The following is an 18,878-nucleotide window of genomic DNA, read 5'->3' as shown; positions in this document are numbered from 1 at the left end:
TGATTTGACCCAGTTATGCAGAGTCTGTAAATGGTAGACCTTTAATACTTTGGTAACCTACTCCTTTGGGAAGAGATTTGGAAGTGTACCAATTTGGATATTTTGGGTGGATATTAAAGGAATTTCATTTTTTTTTTTTTTCTGGTTTAGGTATCCAGCTCACATAGAAGATATTGACTACGAAGAAGGAAAAGTACTCATCCATTTCAAGCGTTGGAACCATCGTTATGATGAGTGGTTCTGCTGGGACAGTCCTTATTTACGCCCTTTAGAGAAAATACAGCTGAGGAAAGAGGGCTTACATGAAGAGGATGGGTCTTCTGTGAGTAACAAATCTGGGAAGTTCTGTAATGTGCAGAGCCAGCCATTGTGCAGTTTGTGTTCCAGCCTTTGATGTTCAGTAGCAACTGGGGACCAATCCTTATTTAGGCCTATAGTTGTAACCTCAAGATCTTTGTGGTACCTGGGGCTCTTGAATAATCCCAGTTTTCATCTATTTGGATGATGTGATTGACATGACAGCTCATAAAGTAACTTGGAGGCTGCATTGATGGTTTATACCACTGTATCCCTAGCCTCTAGAGCACTCCCTGGCACATAGTAGATCTTCAGTAAATATTTGTTGGACAAATGAATGAATGCTTGAATTCTAGATCCATTGTATCTAAAATACCATGGTATTCTAGCTATTCTAGACATCTAGATCATTTATTAATCTGATGTGCTGTCTGATCATTTATTAAGTGATCATTCCATGTGGAGCACTGTACTAGTCTCATATGCAAGGTCTTTTATAAGCCCTTGAAGAACTTGAAATTGATTAGACTGTTTTCCTGTTTTCTAAATTTCATAACCATGGCTGGAGTTTTTACTGACATCTGAATGAAGTATAGAGTTTTAAGTTTTTTAAACAGGCATTGAGACATCTGTAATAGTTCTGCTACTTTTAGATCTAACTCAGCCCTGGCTTTTGTTTTTCATTTTAACCCTGACCAAGGAACTTGAACTCTTGCTGGCCTTTTTTTTTTTTTTTTTTACCCCCAATTTAGGATTGTTCAATATTTTCCATTTGATTGTTCAGTATTCATTTCACAAAATTTATTGATGCACACTGTATACTAGAAAAGAATATAAAATATTAAAGGTGAGTAGCTTGGTGCAGTGGCTCATGCCTGTAATCCTAGTACTTTGGGAGGCTGAGGAGGGAGGATTGCTTGAGGCCAGGAGTTCGAGACCAGCTTGGGTAACATAGTGAGACCCCATCTCTATAAAAAATTTTAAAAAAATATATTAAAGGTGAATGGTGCTTCCCTTAGCAAAAGACCCTTTAGAAATGTGGATGGCATTAAATAGCATTAAATGCTGCTTTCCTGAAGATGAAATAGCCTCATTCCTTCCAGCTCCTATGCTGGGTGTGTTTCCTGGTAGTCCTGGACTCCTAGACTCATTTTTAGTGTGTATCTTGGATAATGTAGGATTATCATCATTGCTGTGTTATGCTTGCCCAGACCTTCCTTGTTGAGGTCTTGTGTCCCAGTCCTCTTGTTTGGACTCCTGTTTTTGTCTGTTTTATAATACTATGATGTAATACTTGAAACTGGTTAATTTATAAAGAAAAGAGGTTTATTTAGCTTTTGGAGGTTTATTTAGCTTCTGTAGGCTGGGAAGTTCAAGGCATGGTGTTGGCTTCTGGCAAGGGCTTTCGCACTGCCTTGGTACATGGTGGAAATTCAAAGGGGGAGTGAGGCCAAATAGTAGGAACCTCTATAACTACCTGTTCTCTTGGGAACTAATCCATTCCTGAGAGGGCAAGAACTCACTCTCATGAGATAGCATTAATCTCTTCATGAGGGATTGCCCCCATGACCCAAACATCTCCCACTGGGGCCCATCTCTAACACTGCTGCAGTGACAGTGACACCAGCTTAAGTTTTGGCAGAGATAAACTACATCCAAACGTAACTCCCAGTGCTGAACAGCAGAAACATCTTCCTTCTTCCCAGTAGCCTCTTCCCCTTCCCACTCTCTTATTGATCCCAGCCTCTTTTATGAATTCTGGTATTGTATGTGTCCTATGAAATTAGGTTGGTAACAGGATCTTTTCTTTTTAATGTTTTTTAGGAATTTCAAATAAATGAGCAGGTCCTTGCTTGCTGGTCTGATTGTCGTTTTTACCCAGCCAAAGTCACTGCTGTTAACAAGGACGGTAAGGCATTTGAGTTGTAGTTGTTTTTAGTCATTGCTCAATGGGGAGTTTGTAATATTAGCGTTTCATAGTATATTTTCAGTATTTATTCATTGCCTACGAATAATCTTTTTTCACTTTAATCACTGTGTCAAGTTAGGAAGAGATTATAAATGTGAAGAAAACTGGATAAAGAGAATGGTTTGACTTTTTGCCCCCTGAATTTTAGTTACTATTTTCTAAAACAGTCATAGTTCATCTATGACTGGTTCTTGCTGTCTAGGAGCCTCTAATATTCCTTTTACTTATTCGTGCATAGCCTAGAAATTAAATGAACACCAACAAACATTTAAAAATATGCTTTGTGGTTGCAAGGTGATTGAAGGTGGTTTGTAACATTGGAGTTGCTAATGGGGAAACTGGGATGCTGGGACTTAGAGCACTGAGTTGGGTTGCCTTTGCCAGAGTTGAGAACATGTGACAAGATAGGAGAGGGAACTTGACCCAGAGAGGCTCAGTTTGCTAGTACAATGTCAGGAGAAGGGTTATGAGGATAATATCTGTGACCAGAATCCTGGCACTCAGAGGACAGACTCTGGCTTCCAGTGATACATTTTTAAGCATATTCTACTAGGATGTTCACGGTATGTCCATGATCTCTCAAGTGAATGTTTAGGGCAGTCAGGCCTCTTGATGCTACTCTTAGGGGTGATTATAAAGCCAGATTGACTTTTCATTCAATGAAGTTACTCAAGTATTTATTCAGTACTCTGCTAACTGCTGGCCTTGGGCTGACTCAAGTTTTTCTGAGAATGGTTGAAATGTTCCAAAATAAACCTCAAAAACAAGGTCTTGTTTATTTATTTTTTTAAGCCTCTAGGCTTCCAGAACTGAGAGATAAGGTTGTATTTTCTAAGTTGTCTAAGCAGTTACTGGTCCTCCAGTTCATGACTGATTAAGTCTTTTTGGATAGCCCCTTGTTTCCCTAAATTAGTTTTATAAGCTTGTGTTCAAAATAAAATCCCATGTTACTGATTTTCATATATATCACATTAACCTAAAAAACTTATTTTAAAGGAAAGCTTACATATTATTAAACTGCTTCATATCCTTTTAGTAAAAGACAAACTTTACCATTTCAGATTCTTGTTTTCAAGATTAATCATCTGTCTTCTAATATTGGCTTTTGAAATCATGTGATATGACATACAGGTGTTCTTCATGTACATAAACATGTTCCTGTAAAGTCAGTAGGTTGATTGATGCTGATCAAGTCATGATTTTCCTCTGGATAATATCCATTGGTGTGCTCTTTTGGGGAAAAGGCTATATCCTTTAGATCAGATGAAAGCTCTGGATAATAACATGGGTAACTTCTTAGATGAAGGAGGTAGCATAAAGGAGGCAACCTTTCTTTTGTTTCAGTGATGTCCTAGAGTCCCATGGGGGACAGAAGTGGGGCAGAGGGGACTGGATGAAGAATGGCAAAGGAAGGGCAGATTGAGGAAGAGGGGTTTTAGGAGCCTTAGGAGTTCCCCCTTAGAGAGGTGGAGGATGTCTTGGTGGAGGCAATGAAGGCCTAGGAACGTACTGTTTAGATCTAATATCTGCAGAGCCAGAGCTTGGCATCAAGGATTGGAAAAAAAAACGAAGACCTAGTTCAAGGCAGAACGAAGTAGATGCTGAAATAGAGCTACCAGGGGGAGGCAGAGCAGGCACAGGATGGTGCAGATAATTCATAAGGCCGGGGTGGGGGTCGGTGGGGGGAATCTGTCTATGGGGGTTTGTGTGTGGGATAGGTCTGAAACTTTTTGAAATAGTCATTTAAGGACTAAAAGTCGTTGACCACATTATTAGTTATAGTTAATTGGGGTTTTTAAATGTCTTTTAAGCTGGGGGGAATTAAAAAAAAATCTTTTTAGTTGTGTTTCCTCCATGAGCTAAAATTATAGGGGGCAGAGTTTTGAGGTCATGGTTGTTCCTAAAATGGTCACTTGCTGCCCTAACATATTGGTTCTGTAAGCTCTGAATTCTGTCCAGTGACTTTTAGTTAACTGAAGGACATGAATATGAATGGAGATTTCTGCCAAAACCTGTTTTCTTGAAGTTCTTGGGTCTGAAGTCCTGTATTGTGCTGCCTTGCTGACTGGTTCTTGAGACTAGTTGGAAGGGGGAGGAGAGGATACGGGGAGGGGAAATCCTGAAAAGGAAAGTTGGTGGGATAGGCTGGATGGTATTTTTGCCATATTATCGATTGATTGTGAGGGAAAGCTAGCCTTTGTGGGAGCTCAGATTTGTGCCTGATTTGGAGATGAAGATAATGACTCTTAGGTGCTGTCTTTGTGTTAGAGTTGGCAGGCAGTTTCTACTTCATCATTCATTCTAGTACTTGTGGGATTGGGAGATACAATGCTGGACTCTTTCCACTTTTTCCCTGGCATTTTCTGCTCTGTGTCGGGTTCATCGGTAGCAGGGGCCACCATGGCTTGATGGCACTGAAGAGGATCTCTGCTGGCAAGGTGCCCCCTGTAGTTCCTGTAAATGTCACTTCTGCTTTGCACCAACTACAGGAGGAGGCTGGGCACATAATGAAGGCAGGTATTGCAGATTCATCTTTAGAAGGCTTGGTCTGATTTTCTTGCCATCAGTAACCTCCATGGTGGTTTTGCTGAGGCTGAGCATTGACTTAGCAGGCTGGGTGGGGAGTGGGGACTCTAGTCAGAGTAGGGGAGCAGTGGCTGCTGGCACTGGGAAGTCTGGCATGATTGAATCAGAACTAAATAACAACTTTAGAATTTCTTAAGGGAATGAGTTAGCACTTGGAAACTAGGAAGGGCTGTGCCATATTATTTATCCCTTTCCACTTGGAGGTTCTTTGGCAGTGGAAATTAGGCATCATTTAGTGTGAAGGCAGCCACAGTTGATAGCCTTGTTAGCCCCTCAGTCTGTATTTGTGTTGTAGTAAAAGACAGTGAAAGATGGATTTCTGCATTCAGGGAATCTTTGTTTGGAAGGAAGCCACTTCTGATGAGTTGACCCCAGCTCTTTGCTAGGGGCTGCTTCAGTCCCCTGTTCTACACAGGGGATGGCAGAGCCATTTGTCTGTCAGGGCTTTGTGCCCCCAAGTAGTGGGCCACTCTGCCCTGCAAGGCATTCTGTTTGGGGAAACTGAAAGTAGGTTAGCATTTATGACAAAATGGGGAATTGTTCCTTCCTGTTGATCTGTGGTTCTTTAACTTGAATGAGCAGTTGAATTAGCTCCTTCTTCCTAAAAAATATGCATATTTTTGGGTCATGTTCCCCTTACCTTCTCCCAGTTCAGTCTCTTTGGGGCAGTGCCTGCAGTCTGATTTATGACGGGAAACGCTATGGAAATGGTCTTGTTTCTAGAGTCTCTGGCTGAAGCAGTTCCTATTTTTTGTTTTCTTCATACTGTAAGATCCTACATTTAAAATGTGGGGAGGGCGATACTATGTGAACAGAGATAAAAGGAAGATTTAGGCCCACATGGGCAGGTGCTGGCTTGGCTGTTTTCTTCTATGAGGAGAGAGAGGTTATGTTTCCATTTTAAAGTGACATGATGGTATTGATCCCATGCTCTGTGATGGGTCCTGTGATAGGTTATTTCTGTATCTTATTTAATCTTCACACAGACATGGAAAGGTTATTGCCATTAACCCCATTCTCATTTTATGGATGAGGAACTAAGCTCACAGGAGAAACTACTTGAGGTTACAGAGCATGTAAATGGTAGAGCTGAGATCTACACGGAGGTTTGTGGGGCTCCAAAATCTCTGAACTGCAGTTCCCACAGTACCAGGCTGCCTGTCAGGAGTAGGGTTTTTCCTAAAAGGGCAGGAGTCTCAGTTAGGTCCAGGTGTTCATTGATGTGATGACAGGGTGGATGTAGGAGGTCGGTACTTTCTGGACTTTAGTGGTGTCGTGAGAGCCCTGATTGGGAGACAGGCTCTGGTCTCCGTCTCTGCTCAGTGATTACAGGCAGTTCACTGTCCTTGCTCTGGATTCATTTGAGCGGTTAGAAATCGAAGAGGGAATTGGAATAGATGAGCGTTTTGAAAATTGTTGGCTGCAGAACCTAAGTTGTAAATTTGCTAAGAAGAAAAGACCTGAGGGGAGGGAAGGTGTGCCTGCAAACGTGTGTATTCCCCTACCCCGCACATCTGTGGAAACCTCAGGACTTCAAGAAACCATGTTTGAAAACGTTGAGTCTTCCATCTGTGGCATTCTGGAATTCTAGGACTTCTGGAGAATGAGTGAGATAGAAAAGGGGCTGTGGAATCATAGTTGTTATAGATTTCAGGAGCAACAGAAATCTGTCTAGGCCGGGCGCGGTGGCTCACGCCTGTAATCCTAGCACTCTGGGAGGCCGAGGCGGGTGGATCGCTCGCGGTCAGGAGTTCGAGACCAGCCTGAGCAAGAGTGAGACCCCGTCTCTACCAAAAATAGAAAGAAATGATTTGGACAGCTAAAAAATCTATATAGAAAAAATTAGCCGGGCATGGTGGCGCATGCCTGTAGTCCCAGCTACTCAGGAGGCTGAGGCAGTAGGATCGCTTAAGCCCAGGAGTTTGAGGTTGCTGTGAGCTAGGCTGATGCCACGGCACTCACTCTAGCCCGGGCAACAAAGCGAGACTCTGTCTCAAAAAAAAAAAAAAAAAAGAAATCTGTCTAATCCAAAGTCATCTGTGTATCCCTGTTTTCTTGGTCCTAGAGAAGATGAGCTTGCCATGCATCTCTGATTTTGTTCTAACAGCCCTTCTGCTGTTATTGACTGCTGTAAGATTGTCTGAGATGCTGAGTTCTTAACCCTCAGAGAGGCACACCTGGCACATGTAAGGATGTCTAGAAGCTTCTTAAGGGAGCCTGAGGCAGGCAGCTCTTGTGTCAAGTTAGAGGAGATACAATAGGATGCACTTATTTTGAGTTGTGTCATTTATATGTTATTTGTAGGATGTTGTTTGTGGCCAGTGGATGTTGGGCTCTATTATCAGCCATCCATGGGAAATTTCCATGGGAAGACAAGTCTTTTAGTTATACATGATACCATTAAAGTAGATTTGGGGCCTCTCTCCAGAAGTGGGCCTAGGCTACTGCTGTCTGTTGTTACCTCTGATTTATTGAAACACAAGTTAGGCTGTGTTTAGCATGATCAAGGGAGAAAGTTTCAAGATGATTCCTTGTAGTCCTTTGGAAATAAAAAGGGTCAGGACCAGGATATTGATATCTAAGGAGAGTGATCCGTAAGCACCTTTAGCCATAGTTTGAATTATTTCCGAGTGGCCAGTGGTACTTTGGGTCTGTGGTTTAGACTTAGGCTGAAGGGCTTGGGTAATAGGCAGTATGAGGTGGTGGCAGAAGAATTGGTTAGAGGTCAGCAGACAGCCTTGGGTTCCAATCCTAGCTCTGTGTCAGACTTACCATGGAACTCAGGGCCCTTTCCTGTAAGGCCTCCTTCTGGAGACTGCCATCAGGAGTAAGCTTCAAAATTAATCTCAAATAGCTGAAAGTGTTGGACTGTTCAGTAGCATTACTTAATATTGCCCTTTGGATGTTGAAAATGCCTGTAAAAATGACAGTTTTCATTTTGATGTTATGATGCTGCACTTTGTTGATAAAATAGTTGAAAGTATAGATTTGGGTGGCAACTTAATGTTTAAGATGTCACAAGAACTGGATTCTTAAAGCTCCCATCCCTCACTTCTATCTCCAGACTGGCCAGAGCCGTACCATGGTTGCTTAAGGGTCTGTTTAGAATTCCACAGCACTATTTATCATTATGCCTTTGCTTGCCAACACCCTCACAATATAGTCAGGAAAAGACAGGAACGCAGAGGACCGAATTATAAACTTGTTCGGAATTGGCTGTTTGTATCCAGAACCTCCCCAAATAGAAGTCCAGGGCTCCAGAGAACAAACTTTGAACTGTTTTCTTCAATAAATTGTTTGATAGCACTGATGGTGCTTTGGCTTGAAGGTGGGGTGCCTTGCCGGTGAGAATTTCCGGGTGCAGTGCCTCAGTTCTCAATTTCGAGAGGCCTCTGAGTGTCTCACCTTCACCCTGGCAGGCCTTTGAGTACAAGTCCAAGGCTCCTGCACATTTTTTTTTTAAAGAGCGTTTAGTAGTTTGGCTAAAGATATCTGTCAGGGGCAATTAAAAAATTTTTTTTCATGTAGTATTAGTACAGATTGAGATTTTTTTCTGTAGAACCACTTTGCCCTAATTGCCCACACTGGTTTGGAAGTACTCATAAGTCAGTGCTGAGCTGCCTTACGTAGAGAATCACTTACACTTTTATCCTCAGGTTTCCTTTATCACAGCCTGTCATCTAATTGCTGGCATTTTACCCAACCAAGCATAATTAAATATTCTTATATCTTATTTGCTAGGCAGTTTCTTTCTGTATTGGTGACACCTGTGACAAATAATCACCAGGCACAAAGGTCAGTAGATAATTACTAATTGTCCATGGCAGTGGTTCTCAGATTTTGGTGTACATCAGAATCACCTGGAGGACTTGTTAAAACACATTTCGATGCCTCACTCCCAGAGTTTGTGATTCAATATATCTGAGATGGGGCTGGTAATTTGCATTTCTAACAAGTTCCCAGAAATTTCTGATGCTCCTGGTCTGGGAACTGCACTTTGAGAAGCACTGGTCTACTCTGAGCCAGGCCCAATGTGAGGAAGAAATTGGTATGAGATGTGATCTCTGGCCTTGAAGAGCCTGCCTCCTAGTTAGGATCTGTACTTACATGAAGGTAGACCTAATTGTGAAGCGGTGCAGGCCAGGTACCAAATGAGTTTATGAGAAGTTCAGAGCATGGAGAAATTGCCAGTAGCTGGAAAGCCAGGAAGCTTTTACCTGAACTCTTGTGGTCGTTTGAAGCTGGGCACTGAAGGATCGATGAGTGAGTGACGCATTCCTGGTGGGAAAACACTTTCGTAAAGATGTGGAGAGAGAAATGTCACTGACAGTTTCACTGGTAATAAGTAGCTGCCAGTTGGTAGGTATTGGATGTTGGTAATGAGTTAATGAAGTTTGGAAAATTACTGGGCTCAGATTGTGTTGGACTTTGAATACTAGAGAGGCAGGCTTTTGGACTTCATTTAGTACAAGTGACTAGCCATTGACAGGGCCCTGTTAAGGACCGGAGGTGGGGTGGGGTGGGGAGAGAATGTACAAGAAGGAGGTAACCAAGACGTCTTCACTTCCTTCTTGCATTCTTTGGCTCCCAGCCCTCAGGGACATGTTTACCAGTAGTAAACCATTACTTGATTTACCAGTGACTCATGGGTAATCTCGAAAGATTAACTGTGATTCTTATTTTAAATACCTGGGGCAAAAAAAAGCAGGGAGGGGACACGAATTGGTTCTAAGATAAAAAAAAAAATGTAAGTGTTGGTTTGGATGCAACTAATGAGATCTTGTGTATTGGATTCCTTATTTGGGAAAATAAGATTATTTGGGTTTCACTAGCTTCAGGTTTTTACCAGGGAGTGAACCTTATTAAACCGTTTTTTTCTAATGGAAAAAAACCCGGCAATGTAGCAGGCAACATTTAATGTTTTGGCCAACTCCCTATTTTAAAATATTGTAACATCAAGATAATTCATATGGATTTTGAGATTAATGGGATCTCTAGAAACATAATACCTTCAGCAGAACAATCATGTTCCTTATAAAGTTTGAAAGATATTATTACCCTCAAGCCCAGAAAATAAAGATTAAATTTATAAAAATAAAATAATTCACCAAGGAATAAATAAGTCTGCATTTTCCCCACATTCTTAATTGTTTAACTGCTCTCTGTTCGTGGCCTAAATTCAGTGCAAGTTTTTTATTTTATTTTAATAAAGCATCATAAAAATGAGTTATTTTTTGATGGATTTTGATTTATATAGATAAAAAGAAAACTGTAATCTTGACTAAGAAATGAAGGAAAGCATACTGTTATCTTGGACATAAGTAAGACTGAATGTGGTTCTTAAACAATTTTTCTAACTCCCGTAAGTGGTTGGAGGTCCCTTGTGTTTATACTTTTAAAAGTTGCTGCTTTCATGAAACTGCAAGTAAAAATCATGATATTTTCTTGAATTTTAGGTACTTACACTGTGAAATTTTATGATGGAGTAGTTCAGACTGTCAAACATATTCATGTCAAAGCTTTTTCCAAAGATCAGGTGAGAAATGTGGTTTTGTGCTCTGTGTTATGAATATGCTAACATTGTAGTTTTGTTTCTCGAATAAAGACATTACATTTGCTTATGATGGCAAGTCTTTATTTCCTGCATCTGACACAATTTCACCAGAAAATAATACACAAGTTTTCAGAGTTGTAAATATTTGTCTCTCGCTGTTATTTTCTTTTAACAGAGATTTTTTTTCAAAAATGCCAAATACTTGGATACCATTGCCTTTGTTATCTGTTTTCCTCATCTTTTCTGAAAAGTGTCCGGTTTTATTATCCTTTTTTCCTTCTCCCTGTTTCCTGCCCCCAGAGCTGTTCTCATCTCTCTGTGCCCTGTCTCCATTACAGGGAACTTGTTCAATCGCTTTAGGAGATCTTGAGCATGTTTTGTCTGTATCTAGCTTTGTTCTTCAGCTTAGGACCATGACTTGGTATTTTGCAGTGCTACTGTTTGGTGTGGATTTGGCAAGCACTGTGCTAGATGTGCCTGGTTTGAGAATTTTGTTTCCTGTTGTCTCAATCACCATGCATATACTTGCCTGAGTATGGGGCCTGAGTATTTTTTTTTTTTTTTTTTTTTGAGACAGAGTCTTACTCTGTTGCCCGGGTTAGAGTGCCTTGGCGTCAGCCTAGCTCACAGCAACCTCAAACTCCTGGGCTCAAGCAATCCTACTGCCTGAGCTTCCCGAGTAGCTGGGACTACAGGCATGCACCACCATGCCCGGCTAATTTTTTCTATATATTTTTAGTTGTCCAGCTAATTTCTTTCTATTTTTAGTAGAGATGGGGTCTCGCTGTTGCTCAGGCTGGTCTCGAACTCCTGAGCTCAAGCTGTCTTCCCGCCTCGGCCTCCCAGAGTGCTAGGATTATGGGCGTGAGCCACCCACCCATCCAGGGCCTGAGTGTTGATACTGGAAGTACGGTTTGCATAGATATGGGCCATCTAGAAGTGTTGTCTACTCTTTTCATGATTTTTGTCCACCTTTTGTCTCGCTCATGTTTATGTTTTAATTAAATAGTTGAGGGGAAAGTAGAGGTCAAAATTTGGATATTGGTGTTTTTAAAAATTCTGATTCTTACTAATTTTAGTTATTGAGACAGGTAAAGCAGTTTTAGTAAAAGATTTTGTCACTGAGGCATCGTAACTGGTTACTCTCCTCTGGGTGGTGGTTGATGAGACAGTGTTTGGTGATGCTATAACCTGTTGTGTCTTGTGATGATCAGATGCTTCTACTTTTCACAGATTTTAATAAATTCTTCTATACATACATTTAGCAGTTTCAAAGGATTGTGATACATTAAACCTTGAAAGGTAGCCTCAAGCATGTTTTTGCCTTTTGCTTGTTTTCCTCTTCAGAAAATTGACAAAATTATAAAGCTTTGGCCCTGATGATGCTTTCTCTTTGATCATTTGTTTTTCGGGCATCTAAGGAGCCACACACCACTCTAAAATGTTATTTTGGCCCTAAATTTGGCAATTTTTGTGTTAGGTTTGTGGAATGAGTTAATATATTAATAGATGGACCAAATTATAAACTTGTTCAGAATTGGCTGTTTGTATCCAGAACCTCTGCAAATGGAAGTCCAGGGCTCCAGAGAACGAACTTTGAACAGTTTACTCTGCTTTCCTCAATAAATTGATTGATAGCACTCACGGTGCTTTGGCTCGGAGGTGGGGTGCCTTACCGGTGAGAGTTTCTGGGTGCAGTGCCTCAGTCCTCAATTTCGAGAGGCCTCTGAGTGTCTCACTTTCGTCGTGGCAGGCCTTTGAGCACAAGCCCAGGGCTCCTGCACTTTCTTTTCCCCAAGAGGGTAGTGGTTTGGCTAAAGAGGTCTGTCATGGGCAATTTTAAAGGTTTTTTTTCATAGAATATTAGAATAGATAGAGATTTTTTCTGCAGCACCACACTGCCCTAAATGTTTTGATAATCTATATTTTAGTAGCATTTCATTTTTTGAAATTATGTTTGCTGTAAACAATTTAAAAAGTACAGGAAAGCACAAAGAAAGTAAAAACTCTATGATCCCATCACTAAGATACAACGTTCTTAGCGTTTTGGTGTTCTGTCTTTCTGTGTTTTTGTTCAACGTTTATGTTTTTGTGTGTGTATGTATCTGTTTCTTTTCAAAATTTTGTGTGTGTATGTATCTGTTTCTTTTCAAAATTGGAGTCGTGGTATATTAAACACATGTTTTTCTTGTGTGTGTACATATCTATTTATTTTTAAAATTAGAGTCATGTGGTGTATTACTGTTCTCTAACTTTATCTCTTATCAAAGTAACATTTCTCCAAGTTCCTTAATACTGTGAGAATATGGCTTTTAATAGCTATGTAGTATTTTATAGTAAGTGTGTAAATGTACTTTGTGTAACCAGTTCCCAAATAGTCATTAAGCATATTTGTAAATATGGGTGCCCAAGTCTGTTAGCAAATTCTGTTTCTGGAAATTCATTCTTTTTCAAAGGTATAAACTTTTAAGTCATTTGACCTAAATTGTTAATACGCCCCAATCCCTAGAAGGACAATTGTAATTTATATTTTTGTTAGCAGTTACTGAGAGTGCCTGTTCTCAAACCTGGCTGCTTTTAGGATAATTTTTAGGACTTAAAAAAATATTTCCTTGCTTATTATTTTTCCCTATGGGAGAAATTAAACTTTTATTTGCTGGGTATTTAGGACTCCTTTCTGCTTCCAGCAAAAATCTATGCGCCCAGTATGTGCTAGTTGCTGGGATCCCAGCTGAACATTGTATGGTGGTCCCTGCTCTTGAGCTCTTGGAAGAGAGATACATACACAAATAAACTTAATTTAATCTAATAGTTTTGAAATCTCTAGAGGTTTTAGAGCTGGCTTTATTATGAAATAGTCACACTAGGACGCAAGATTTTTAGGATGAATTTTAAAGAAAGTAATTTAGGAAGAAAGTAACCAAGAAACAGCATTTTCTTCCAATGGACAAAAGCTCAAGAGTAGCTCAGCAACACAGTAGGTGGCTTGTTGGACTGAGCACAGTCTTTACCTGGTAAAGGAAGCAGAGACCCTGGTCCTGGGTTAGACAATCTTTGCAGTTTTCCTGTTCAGCTTCCAGTTACCAATTTGGGTTTTTTGCTCTACAGGGCATCAGCATATACTGGCAAACTGAGCCAGGACTCTGAAAAGCCCTGAGTTAGTATAGTCATGCTGGGGACAGGAAGGATGGAGCACGAAGACATTTTCTTAGGACACCTCTGTCGGAAAGCTAGCTTTCCAGAATTTTATTTTCTAGTGACTTGTTATTCATCATAATAAGGGAGATTGCTCTGTCTCAGGTGGAATTGAACATGGCAGTCATTTTCTTTAGGATTGGTTCTCAAATCTCAGGACAGGTGGATATTTTCAGTGGTTCTTTGCATTATGTGATCTGGTATACGTCCTCTTTTAATTTCTTTCTTTATAAGTTTACAAAAAATCCTCCTAACTGTATTTGCAAGTAATCACAAAGTGTGTTTCATTGCTGTTTTGCTCATTTTAGAATATTGTGGGTAATGCTAGGCCTAAAGAAACAGATCACAAAAGTCTTTCATCATCTCCTGATAAACGAGAGAAGTTTAAAGAGCAGAGAAAAGCCACAGTCAATGTGAGGAAAGACAAAGAAGACAAAGCCTTAAAGACGGAAAAGCGACCCAAGCAACCTGATAAAGAAGGAAAGTTAATCTGTTCCGAAAAGGGGAAGGTGTCAGAGAAAAGCCTTCCCAAGAACGAGAAGGAAGATAAGGAGAACATTTCAGAAAATGATAGGGAATATTCTGGAGATGTCCAAGTGGATAAGAAACCTGAAAATGACATTGTGAAGAGTCCACAAGAAAACTTGAGGGAGCCAAAAAGAAAACGAGGCCGACCCCCTTCCATAGCTCCTACTGGTGAGTTTCCCCAGTGGGCTCTGCAGTGGGCAATGCCAGAGTGTTCTTCTGTGGCCTTTTGTGGTTCTTTGTAACTTCTGTACCTCAATCCTTCGTTTTTGTGATTGATGTTGAATTGTGTTGTGGTCTAGAAACAAGTTGCGTCCGTGGAGCTGAATTTAAGTGAGGCATGTATCCAGGTGGACCTAAGTTGGGAAGCCTGTTCAAGACTGAGCTGCTGGGGTAGTAGTAAACTGTCCATTAGATTCTTAACTTACGTGATAAGACCTAATAAGCTAAGGCCTTTTGCTTGTGCCTATTCAAATGATCTCAGTTTAAGCTTACCTAGAACCTGGGGTCAGGAAATATAATTTTAATGAGACAGACAATCAAGAGGAAAGGAATATCTCTTGAGCCATTGTGGTAAAAAAAATAAAGTAAAACAAAAAGAGGAAAGGAGGAAAAGTAAAAAGGTATGGGCATCTGAAGGGGGCAGAGACAAAGGAACACTGGGGCTAGGGAGGCATGGAATACATCATTTCCTAATGATACAGAATGCAAAGCCAGTCCTCCCTATCAAGTCAGACTACTATATCAGACTTTATTTCTGTGGCGTAAAAATTTTAGTTCACTTCACATAAATATGTTAGTACCCTCAGTAGACAACTTTCTCACATCTGAGTTCTAATTTTAAGATAGGAAATTAGATAATAGGTTGATTTGTCTCCAGATGAAATAAGGGACCTCCCCCTTCAGTGGTTGTAACTAGATTTTGCCTGCAAGAGCTAAGCATCCTGGAATTATCCCTAGGTCTAAATAAGGCATAGACCCGCACTGTCCAATATGATAGTCACTAACCATATGTAGCTATTGAGTACTTGAAATGTGCCTAGTCTGAATTGAGATGTGCTGTCAGTGTAAAATAAGCACTGGATTTCAAGTACTTAGTACAAAAAAAGGTAAAATCTCATAATTTTAAAATATTGATTAGATGTTGAAATGTTTTTAGATGTATTGGATTAAATAAAATCTTAAAATTAATTTTCCTTTTTTAAAAAAACTTCTTAACGTGACTACTAAAAAAATTTAAAATTACATGTAGCCTGCGCTCTCATTATATTTCTATTAGACAGCACTGCCCTTAAATTCACTGACTTTCCCAACAGAGATCCAGAAGAGAATTAAGCCCTAATACCCAAGGCATCATGATCTGTGATGAATTGACCTCTGTGCATTGAGAATGGTACAAGCTGTATACTGCCCTTAGGAAAATTGAGAAAATATCTGTGTTCAGTTGAGGAACCTCAAGTTTGAGAAGTCCAGAAGTTTTAAACTTCCAAGCAGAGCACCATGTTAAGATGAGGGGTGGGGTGAGAGAGAGGCAGGCCTTTTTATTTATGTAAAGTGGGAAAAAGGCAGTTATACAAGGACAGGTAGAAAATGCAAACTGGCAGAAGTCTGACATGTCCTCAGCTCAGTTTAAGGAAGAGTACCCTCTGGAAGGTGTGTACTGGGGTAGTTGTACCCTAGTTTGCGGACTGCTCCTGTGATTTCACTGAGATAAGAAAAGGGGCATTTAGTTTGTTGCTTTTGTATTATAAGTGTAGGATTTCAAATCAGATAGAATAAATTTAATAGAGAAAGGGTATTTTCCAAGTTTACTGTTGACCCTTGCTTGAGACATTTGTAAAAACTGATTCAAGCCATGCCTCAGTCCTCTCCATTCAGACTATCTGGACAGGGACCTGGGAATGTGAATTGTTAACAAGCTTTCCAGATGATTTTTACTGTAAAAGAGTTTGGGAGACTCTCGAGTTCTGTATAATCAGCTCCCCATTTGTATATGGTATCAAAGGGAAGAAGGATTGCTAAATATCCCACATAGAATTCAAATCCTCTTTAAAAATTGCTTGGAATAAGTTCATAGACTTGGTAGAGGCTTGAGCGCCTGTGTAGACTTGATTAGGAATAGGATCTGAGCTATTTAGAGAGGATTGTTTGTATTTGTGTTGAATTTGGAATGTGTGTGATCTCCAAGTTTCCCACCACTTGGAACAAAATAATTTTGGGAAGATTGAACACAGGAGGAGCCAAGGAGCTCAGCACTCTCATCGGGTTTGCCGCCTCAGAGCTCAGCCTTGTCTCTTGCTTGGCCATTTGACATGGCCGACCTGAAGCTGCAGGTCTTAATGAGTCTTTTCTCTCTTCCTTCCTCCCTTCTCAGTTTCTTCCCTTCCCTTTCCTTCCCCTTCTCCCATTTATTTCCCTTCTTCCCCACTTTCTCCTTCTCTCTCCTCCTTTCCCCTTTCCTCTGACCGCTGCCTTCCTGCCAAACTTCCCATTTTCCTTTTTTCTTTCTTCTGCTTGCCTTGCAGATTCTCATTTTTTCTGATTGGGGGAGAGCTTCTTAAGTGTTAGGTTCAAAAATAATATTCTTCAAGGGTTTAGTGTCTGTAGTGCTAAATTATGTCAGAGCTGGGTTTGCTAGGGTTCAACAGCCTTGCCTAGAACATTGATTGTGAAGTAACACAGTTTCCTAAGATTTTTTCCGGGGTTGTTTTTAAGAGAATATAAATGTCGACATTCTTCTTGGACCCTCTAAACTAGGACCAACGCCAAGATTACTAGTGTAGCAAGTAGAGATTGTAAACAATAATCAAGCCCTAGTCCCAGGGTACACATGTTAGGAATTAGCCTGTGTGGTGGATTTCCTGAATATTGGATAGGTCAGTTTTTGATGGGAAAATTTGATGGTGATAAAAATGACTTTGCTATTTCCCTTGCACCTTCATATTTTAAAGCAGTCATGTTGGGATGTGGTGTTTTAAAGAGAGGGCCTAAGGAGAGAAATGTGTGACTGGAGCTGGGTCATAGGAGAGACCAAGCAAAGAGATTCAGGAGACGGATCTGCAAGGTGTCAGCATCTCCCATAGGGGAGTATTTTCTCACCCGTTTCACTTTTTTTCCCCTCTTACCTTAAGTAAATATACCTTTTTGAGGGTCTGTTTATAATGGAGTGATGCGTGTGTGTGTGTGTGTACACATATGTATGTTTTATTCACATATAAAATGAGAGATTGGACACTAAAAAATTACATAACTTTTTTGTATGGTTTTATAAACATTGTAGCTGTGGATTCAAACTCTCAAACTTTGCAACCAATAACGTTGGAGTTGAGAAGACGGAAAATATCAAAAGGAAATGAAATCCCATTAAAACGTCCTCGGCTTGACAAAAATTCATGTGAGTCTATGTGTATATGTGGCTAGAATTTGATGTTGTTTGGGTCAGCCTCCCCTATATGCATCTTGCCCCTATTCCCTTTAGGCTCTAGTGCTTGTCCTTGGTGACATGAGCTAATGTGAGTGGGATGTCATTGGATCAGAAGGAGTTTTTGCTAGAAGAAAAATAAATCCTAAAGCACAAACTGTATTAATGTTGAGTTTAGTGGTATGATCTCCATATCCATAAACTACATTTGATTTAGATTCCACTAGAAATTTAACAGCTTAGGAAGGGATGGCTTTCATATGCTGAGTGAAACGTTATACAAAAATACCCTATTGGCTCCAAAAAGGATTTGTGATGGTTCAAAGTAAGGCTCTTATAAACCTTACTGACTTTGGGAGTTAGTACATAGACTTTTACACTAGGAAGCCCCAAAATAGAACTTAGTTGTCAAGATTGGGACATGACCTGGCACGTACTTTCAGATCATGAGTCCTTAAAGAAGGGAAATTCTATCCTGGCAGAGAGACTTTGCCTTACTTAAAAATATAAACTAGTAAAGGATATTTCCTTTTATCACTTGTCTAACCTTCCAAAAGTCTCCCTATGAGCCCTTATAGAGGCAACCAGCCCAGAAATCTGTAGTAGCAGAGTTATTTCTTCTTGTTGGTCTCTTGCCCGCAACTCTCTTAATGGTTTAATAGCCCAGGAAAAGTCAAAAAACTACTCGGAAAACACTGACAAAGACTTATCAAGGAGACGGTCCTCCAGGCTGTCCACTAATGGGACCCATGAGATCCTAGATCCTGACTTGGTGGTGCCAGATTTGGTTGATACGGTTCCTTTGCAAGACACATCATCTAGTACCAAGGAATCTAAAGAAGGTGAGTCAGCTTCTGTTCTGGAATTGTCTTGCTGACCTGATGCCTATCTAGCGAGAACCAATCTAAATCATTGCGTGCTATCTTCCACAGGTATTAGATGGTCTTGAAATCAAACTACTGAATGAGCTGCAGTGTTTTTATAATATATTGTTCTTTACTGATGATTCATTCAGTAGACAAACTTTCTGGATGCATTGGTGGCTGATTGTGCTTATATACCAATCACTGAATGTTGGGTTGGAGGTACACTGGTTGAAGAGCCCTGCCTTTCTGTCTTTCTGGTGCCTTTTTGTTAACATTTTTAGCAGTTCCTCCTTTGACTTTAGTCTCTTTCTTTGAGATGCTCACAGGCCAGGCTATATGTGCTGGAACCTGGTAATGTATTCTTGTGAGTTGTGAGATGGATGGCTTCTTCTAAAAACTGCCTGACTTTCTTAGTCTGTTGTAGGACTTCTGCTTCCCAGATTATATACGTGTATATGTTCTCCA

The 18,878-nt window shown here is 40.3% G+C and overlaps 1 protein-coding gene across 5 annotated transcripts in view; it reads left to right on the top strand.

The window, feature by feature from the left end:
* Window positions 1–18,878, top strand: part of PHF20 (PHD finger protein 20) — a 108,498-nt gene that overhangs the window by 45,211 nt on the left and 44,409 nt on the right. For all 5 annotated transcript variants that reach the window (XR_006729488.1, XM_045528673.1, XM_045528674.1 and 2 more), the window contains 6 exons: window positions 151–322; window positions 2,122–2,206; window positions 10,309–10,388; window positions 13,910–14,297; window positions 17,407–17,520; window positions 18,210–18,389. Coding sequence is in view for 2 of the 5 variants with exons in the window: in XM_045528673.1 (XP_045384629.1) it covers window positions 151–322; window positions 2,122–2,206; window positions 10,309–10,388; window positions 13,910–14,297; window positions 17,407–17,520; window positions 18,210–18,389 (1,019 nt within the window). In the remaining 3 variants the exon portion in view is untranslated. The remainder of the gene's footprint in view (window positions 1–150; window positions 323–2,121; window positions 2,207–10,308; window positions 10,389–13,909; window positions 14,298–17,406; window positions 17,521–18,209; window positions 18,390–18,878) is intronic.

Source organism: Lemur catta, chromosome 17, assembly GCF_020740605.2.
Source record: "Lemur catta isolate mLemCat1 chromosome 17, mLemCat1.pri, whole genome shotgun sequence".
Lineage (NCBI taxonomy): Eukaryota > Metazoa > Chordata > Mammalia > Primates > Lemuridae > Lemur > Lemur catta.
This window is presented reverse-complemented; position numbering and strand designations above follow the sequence as displayed.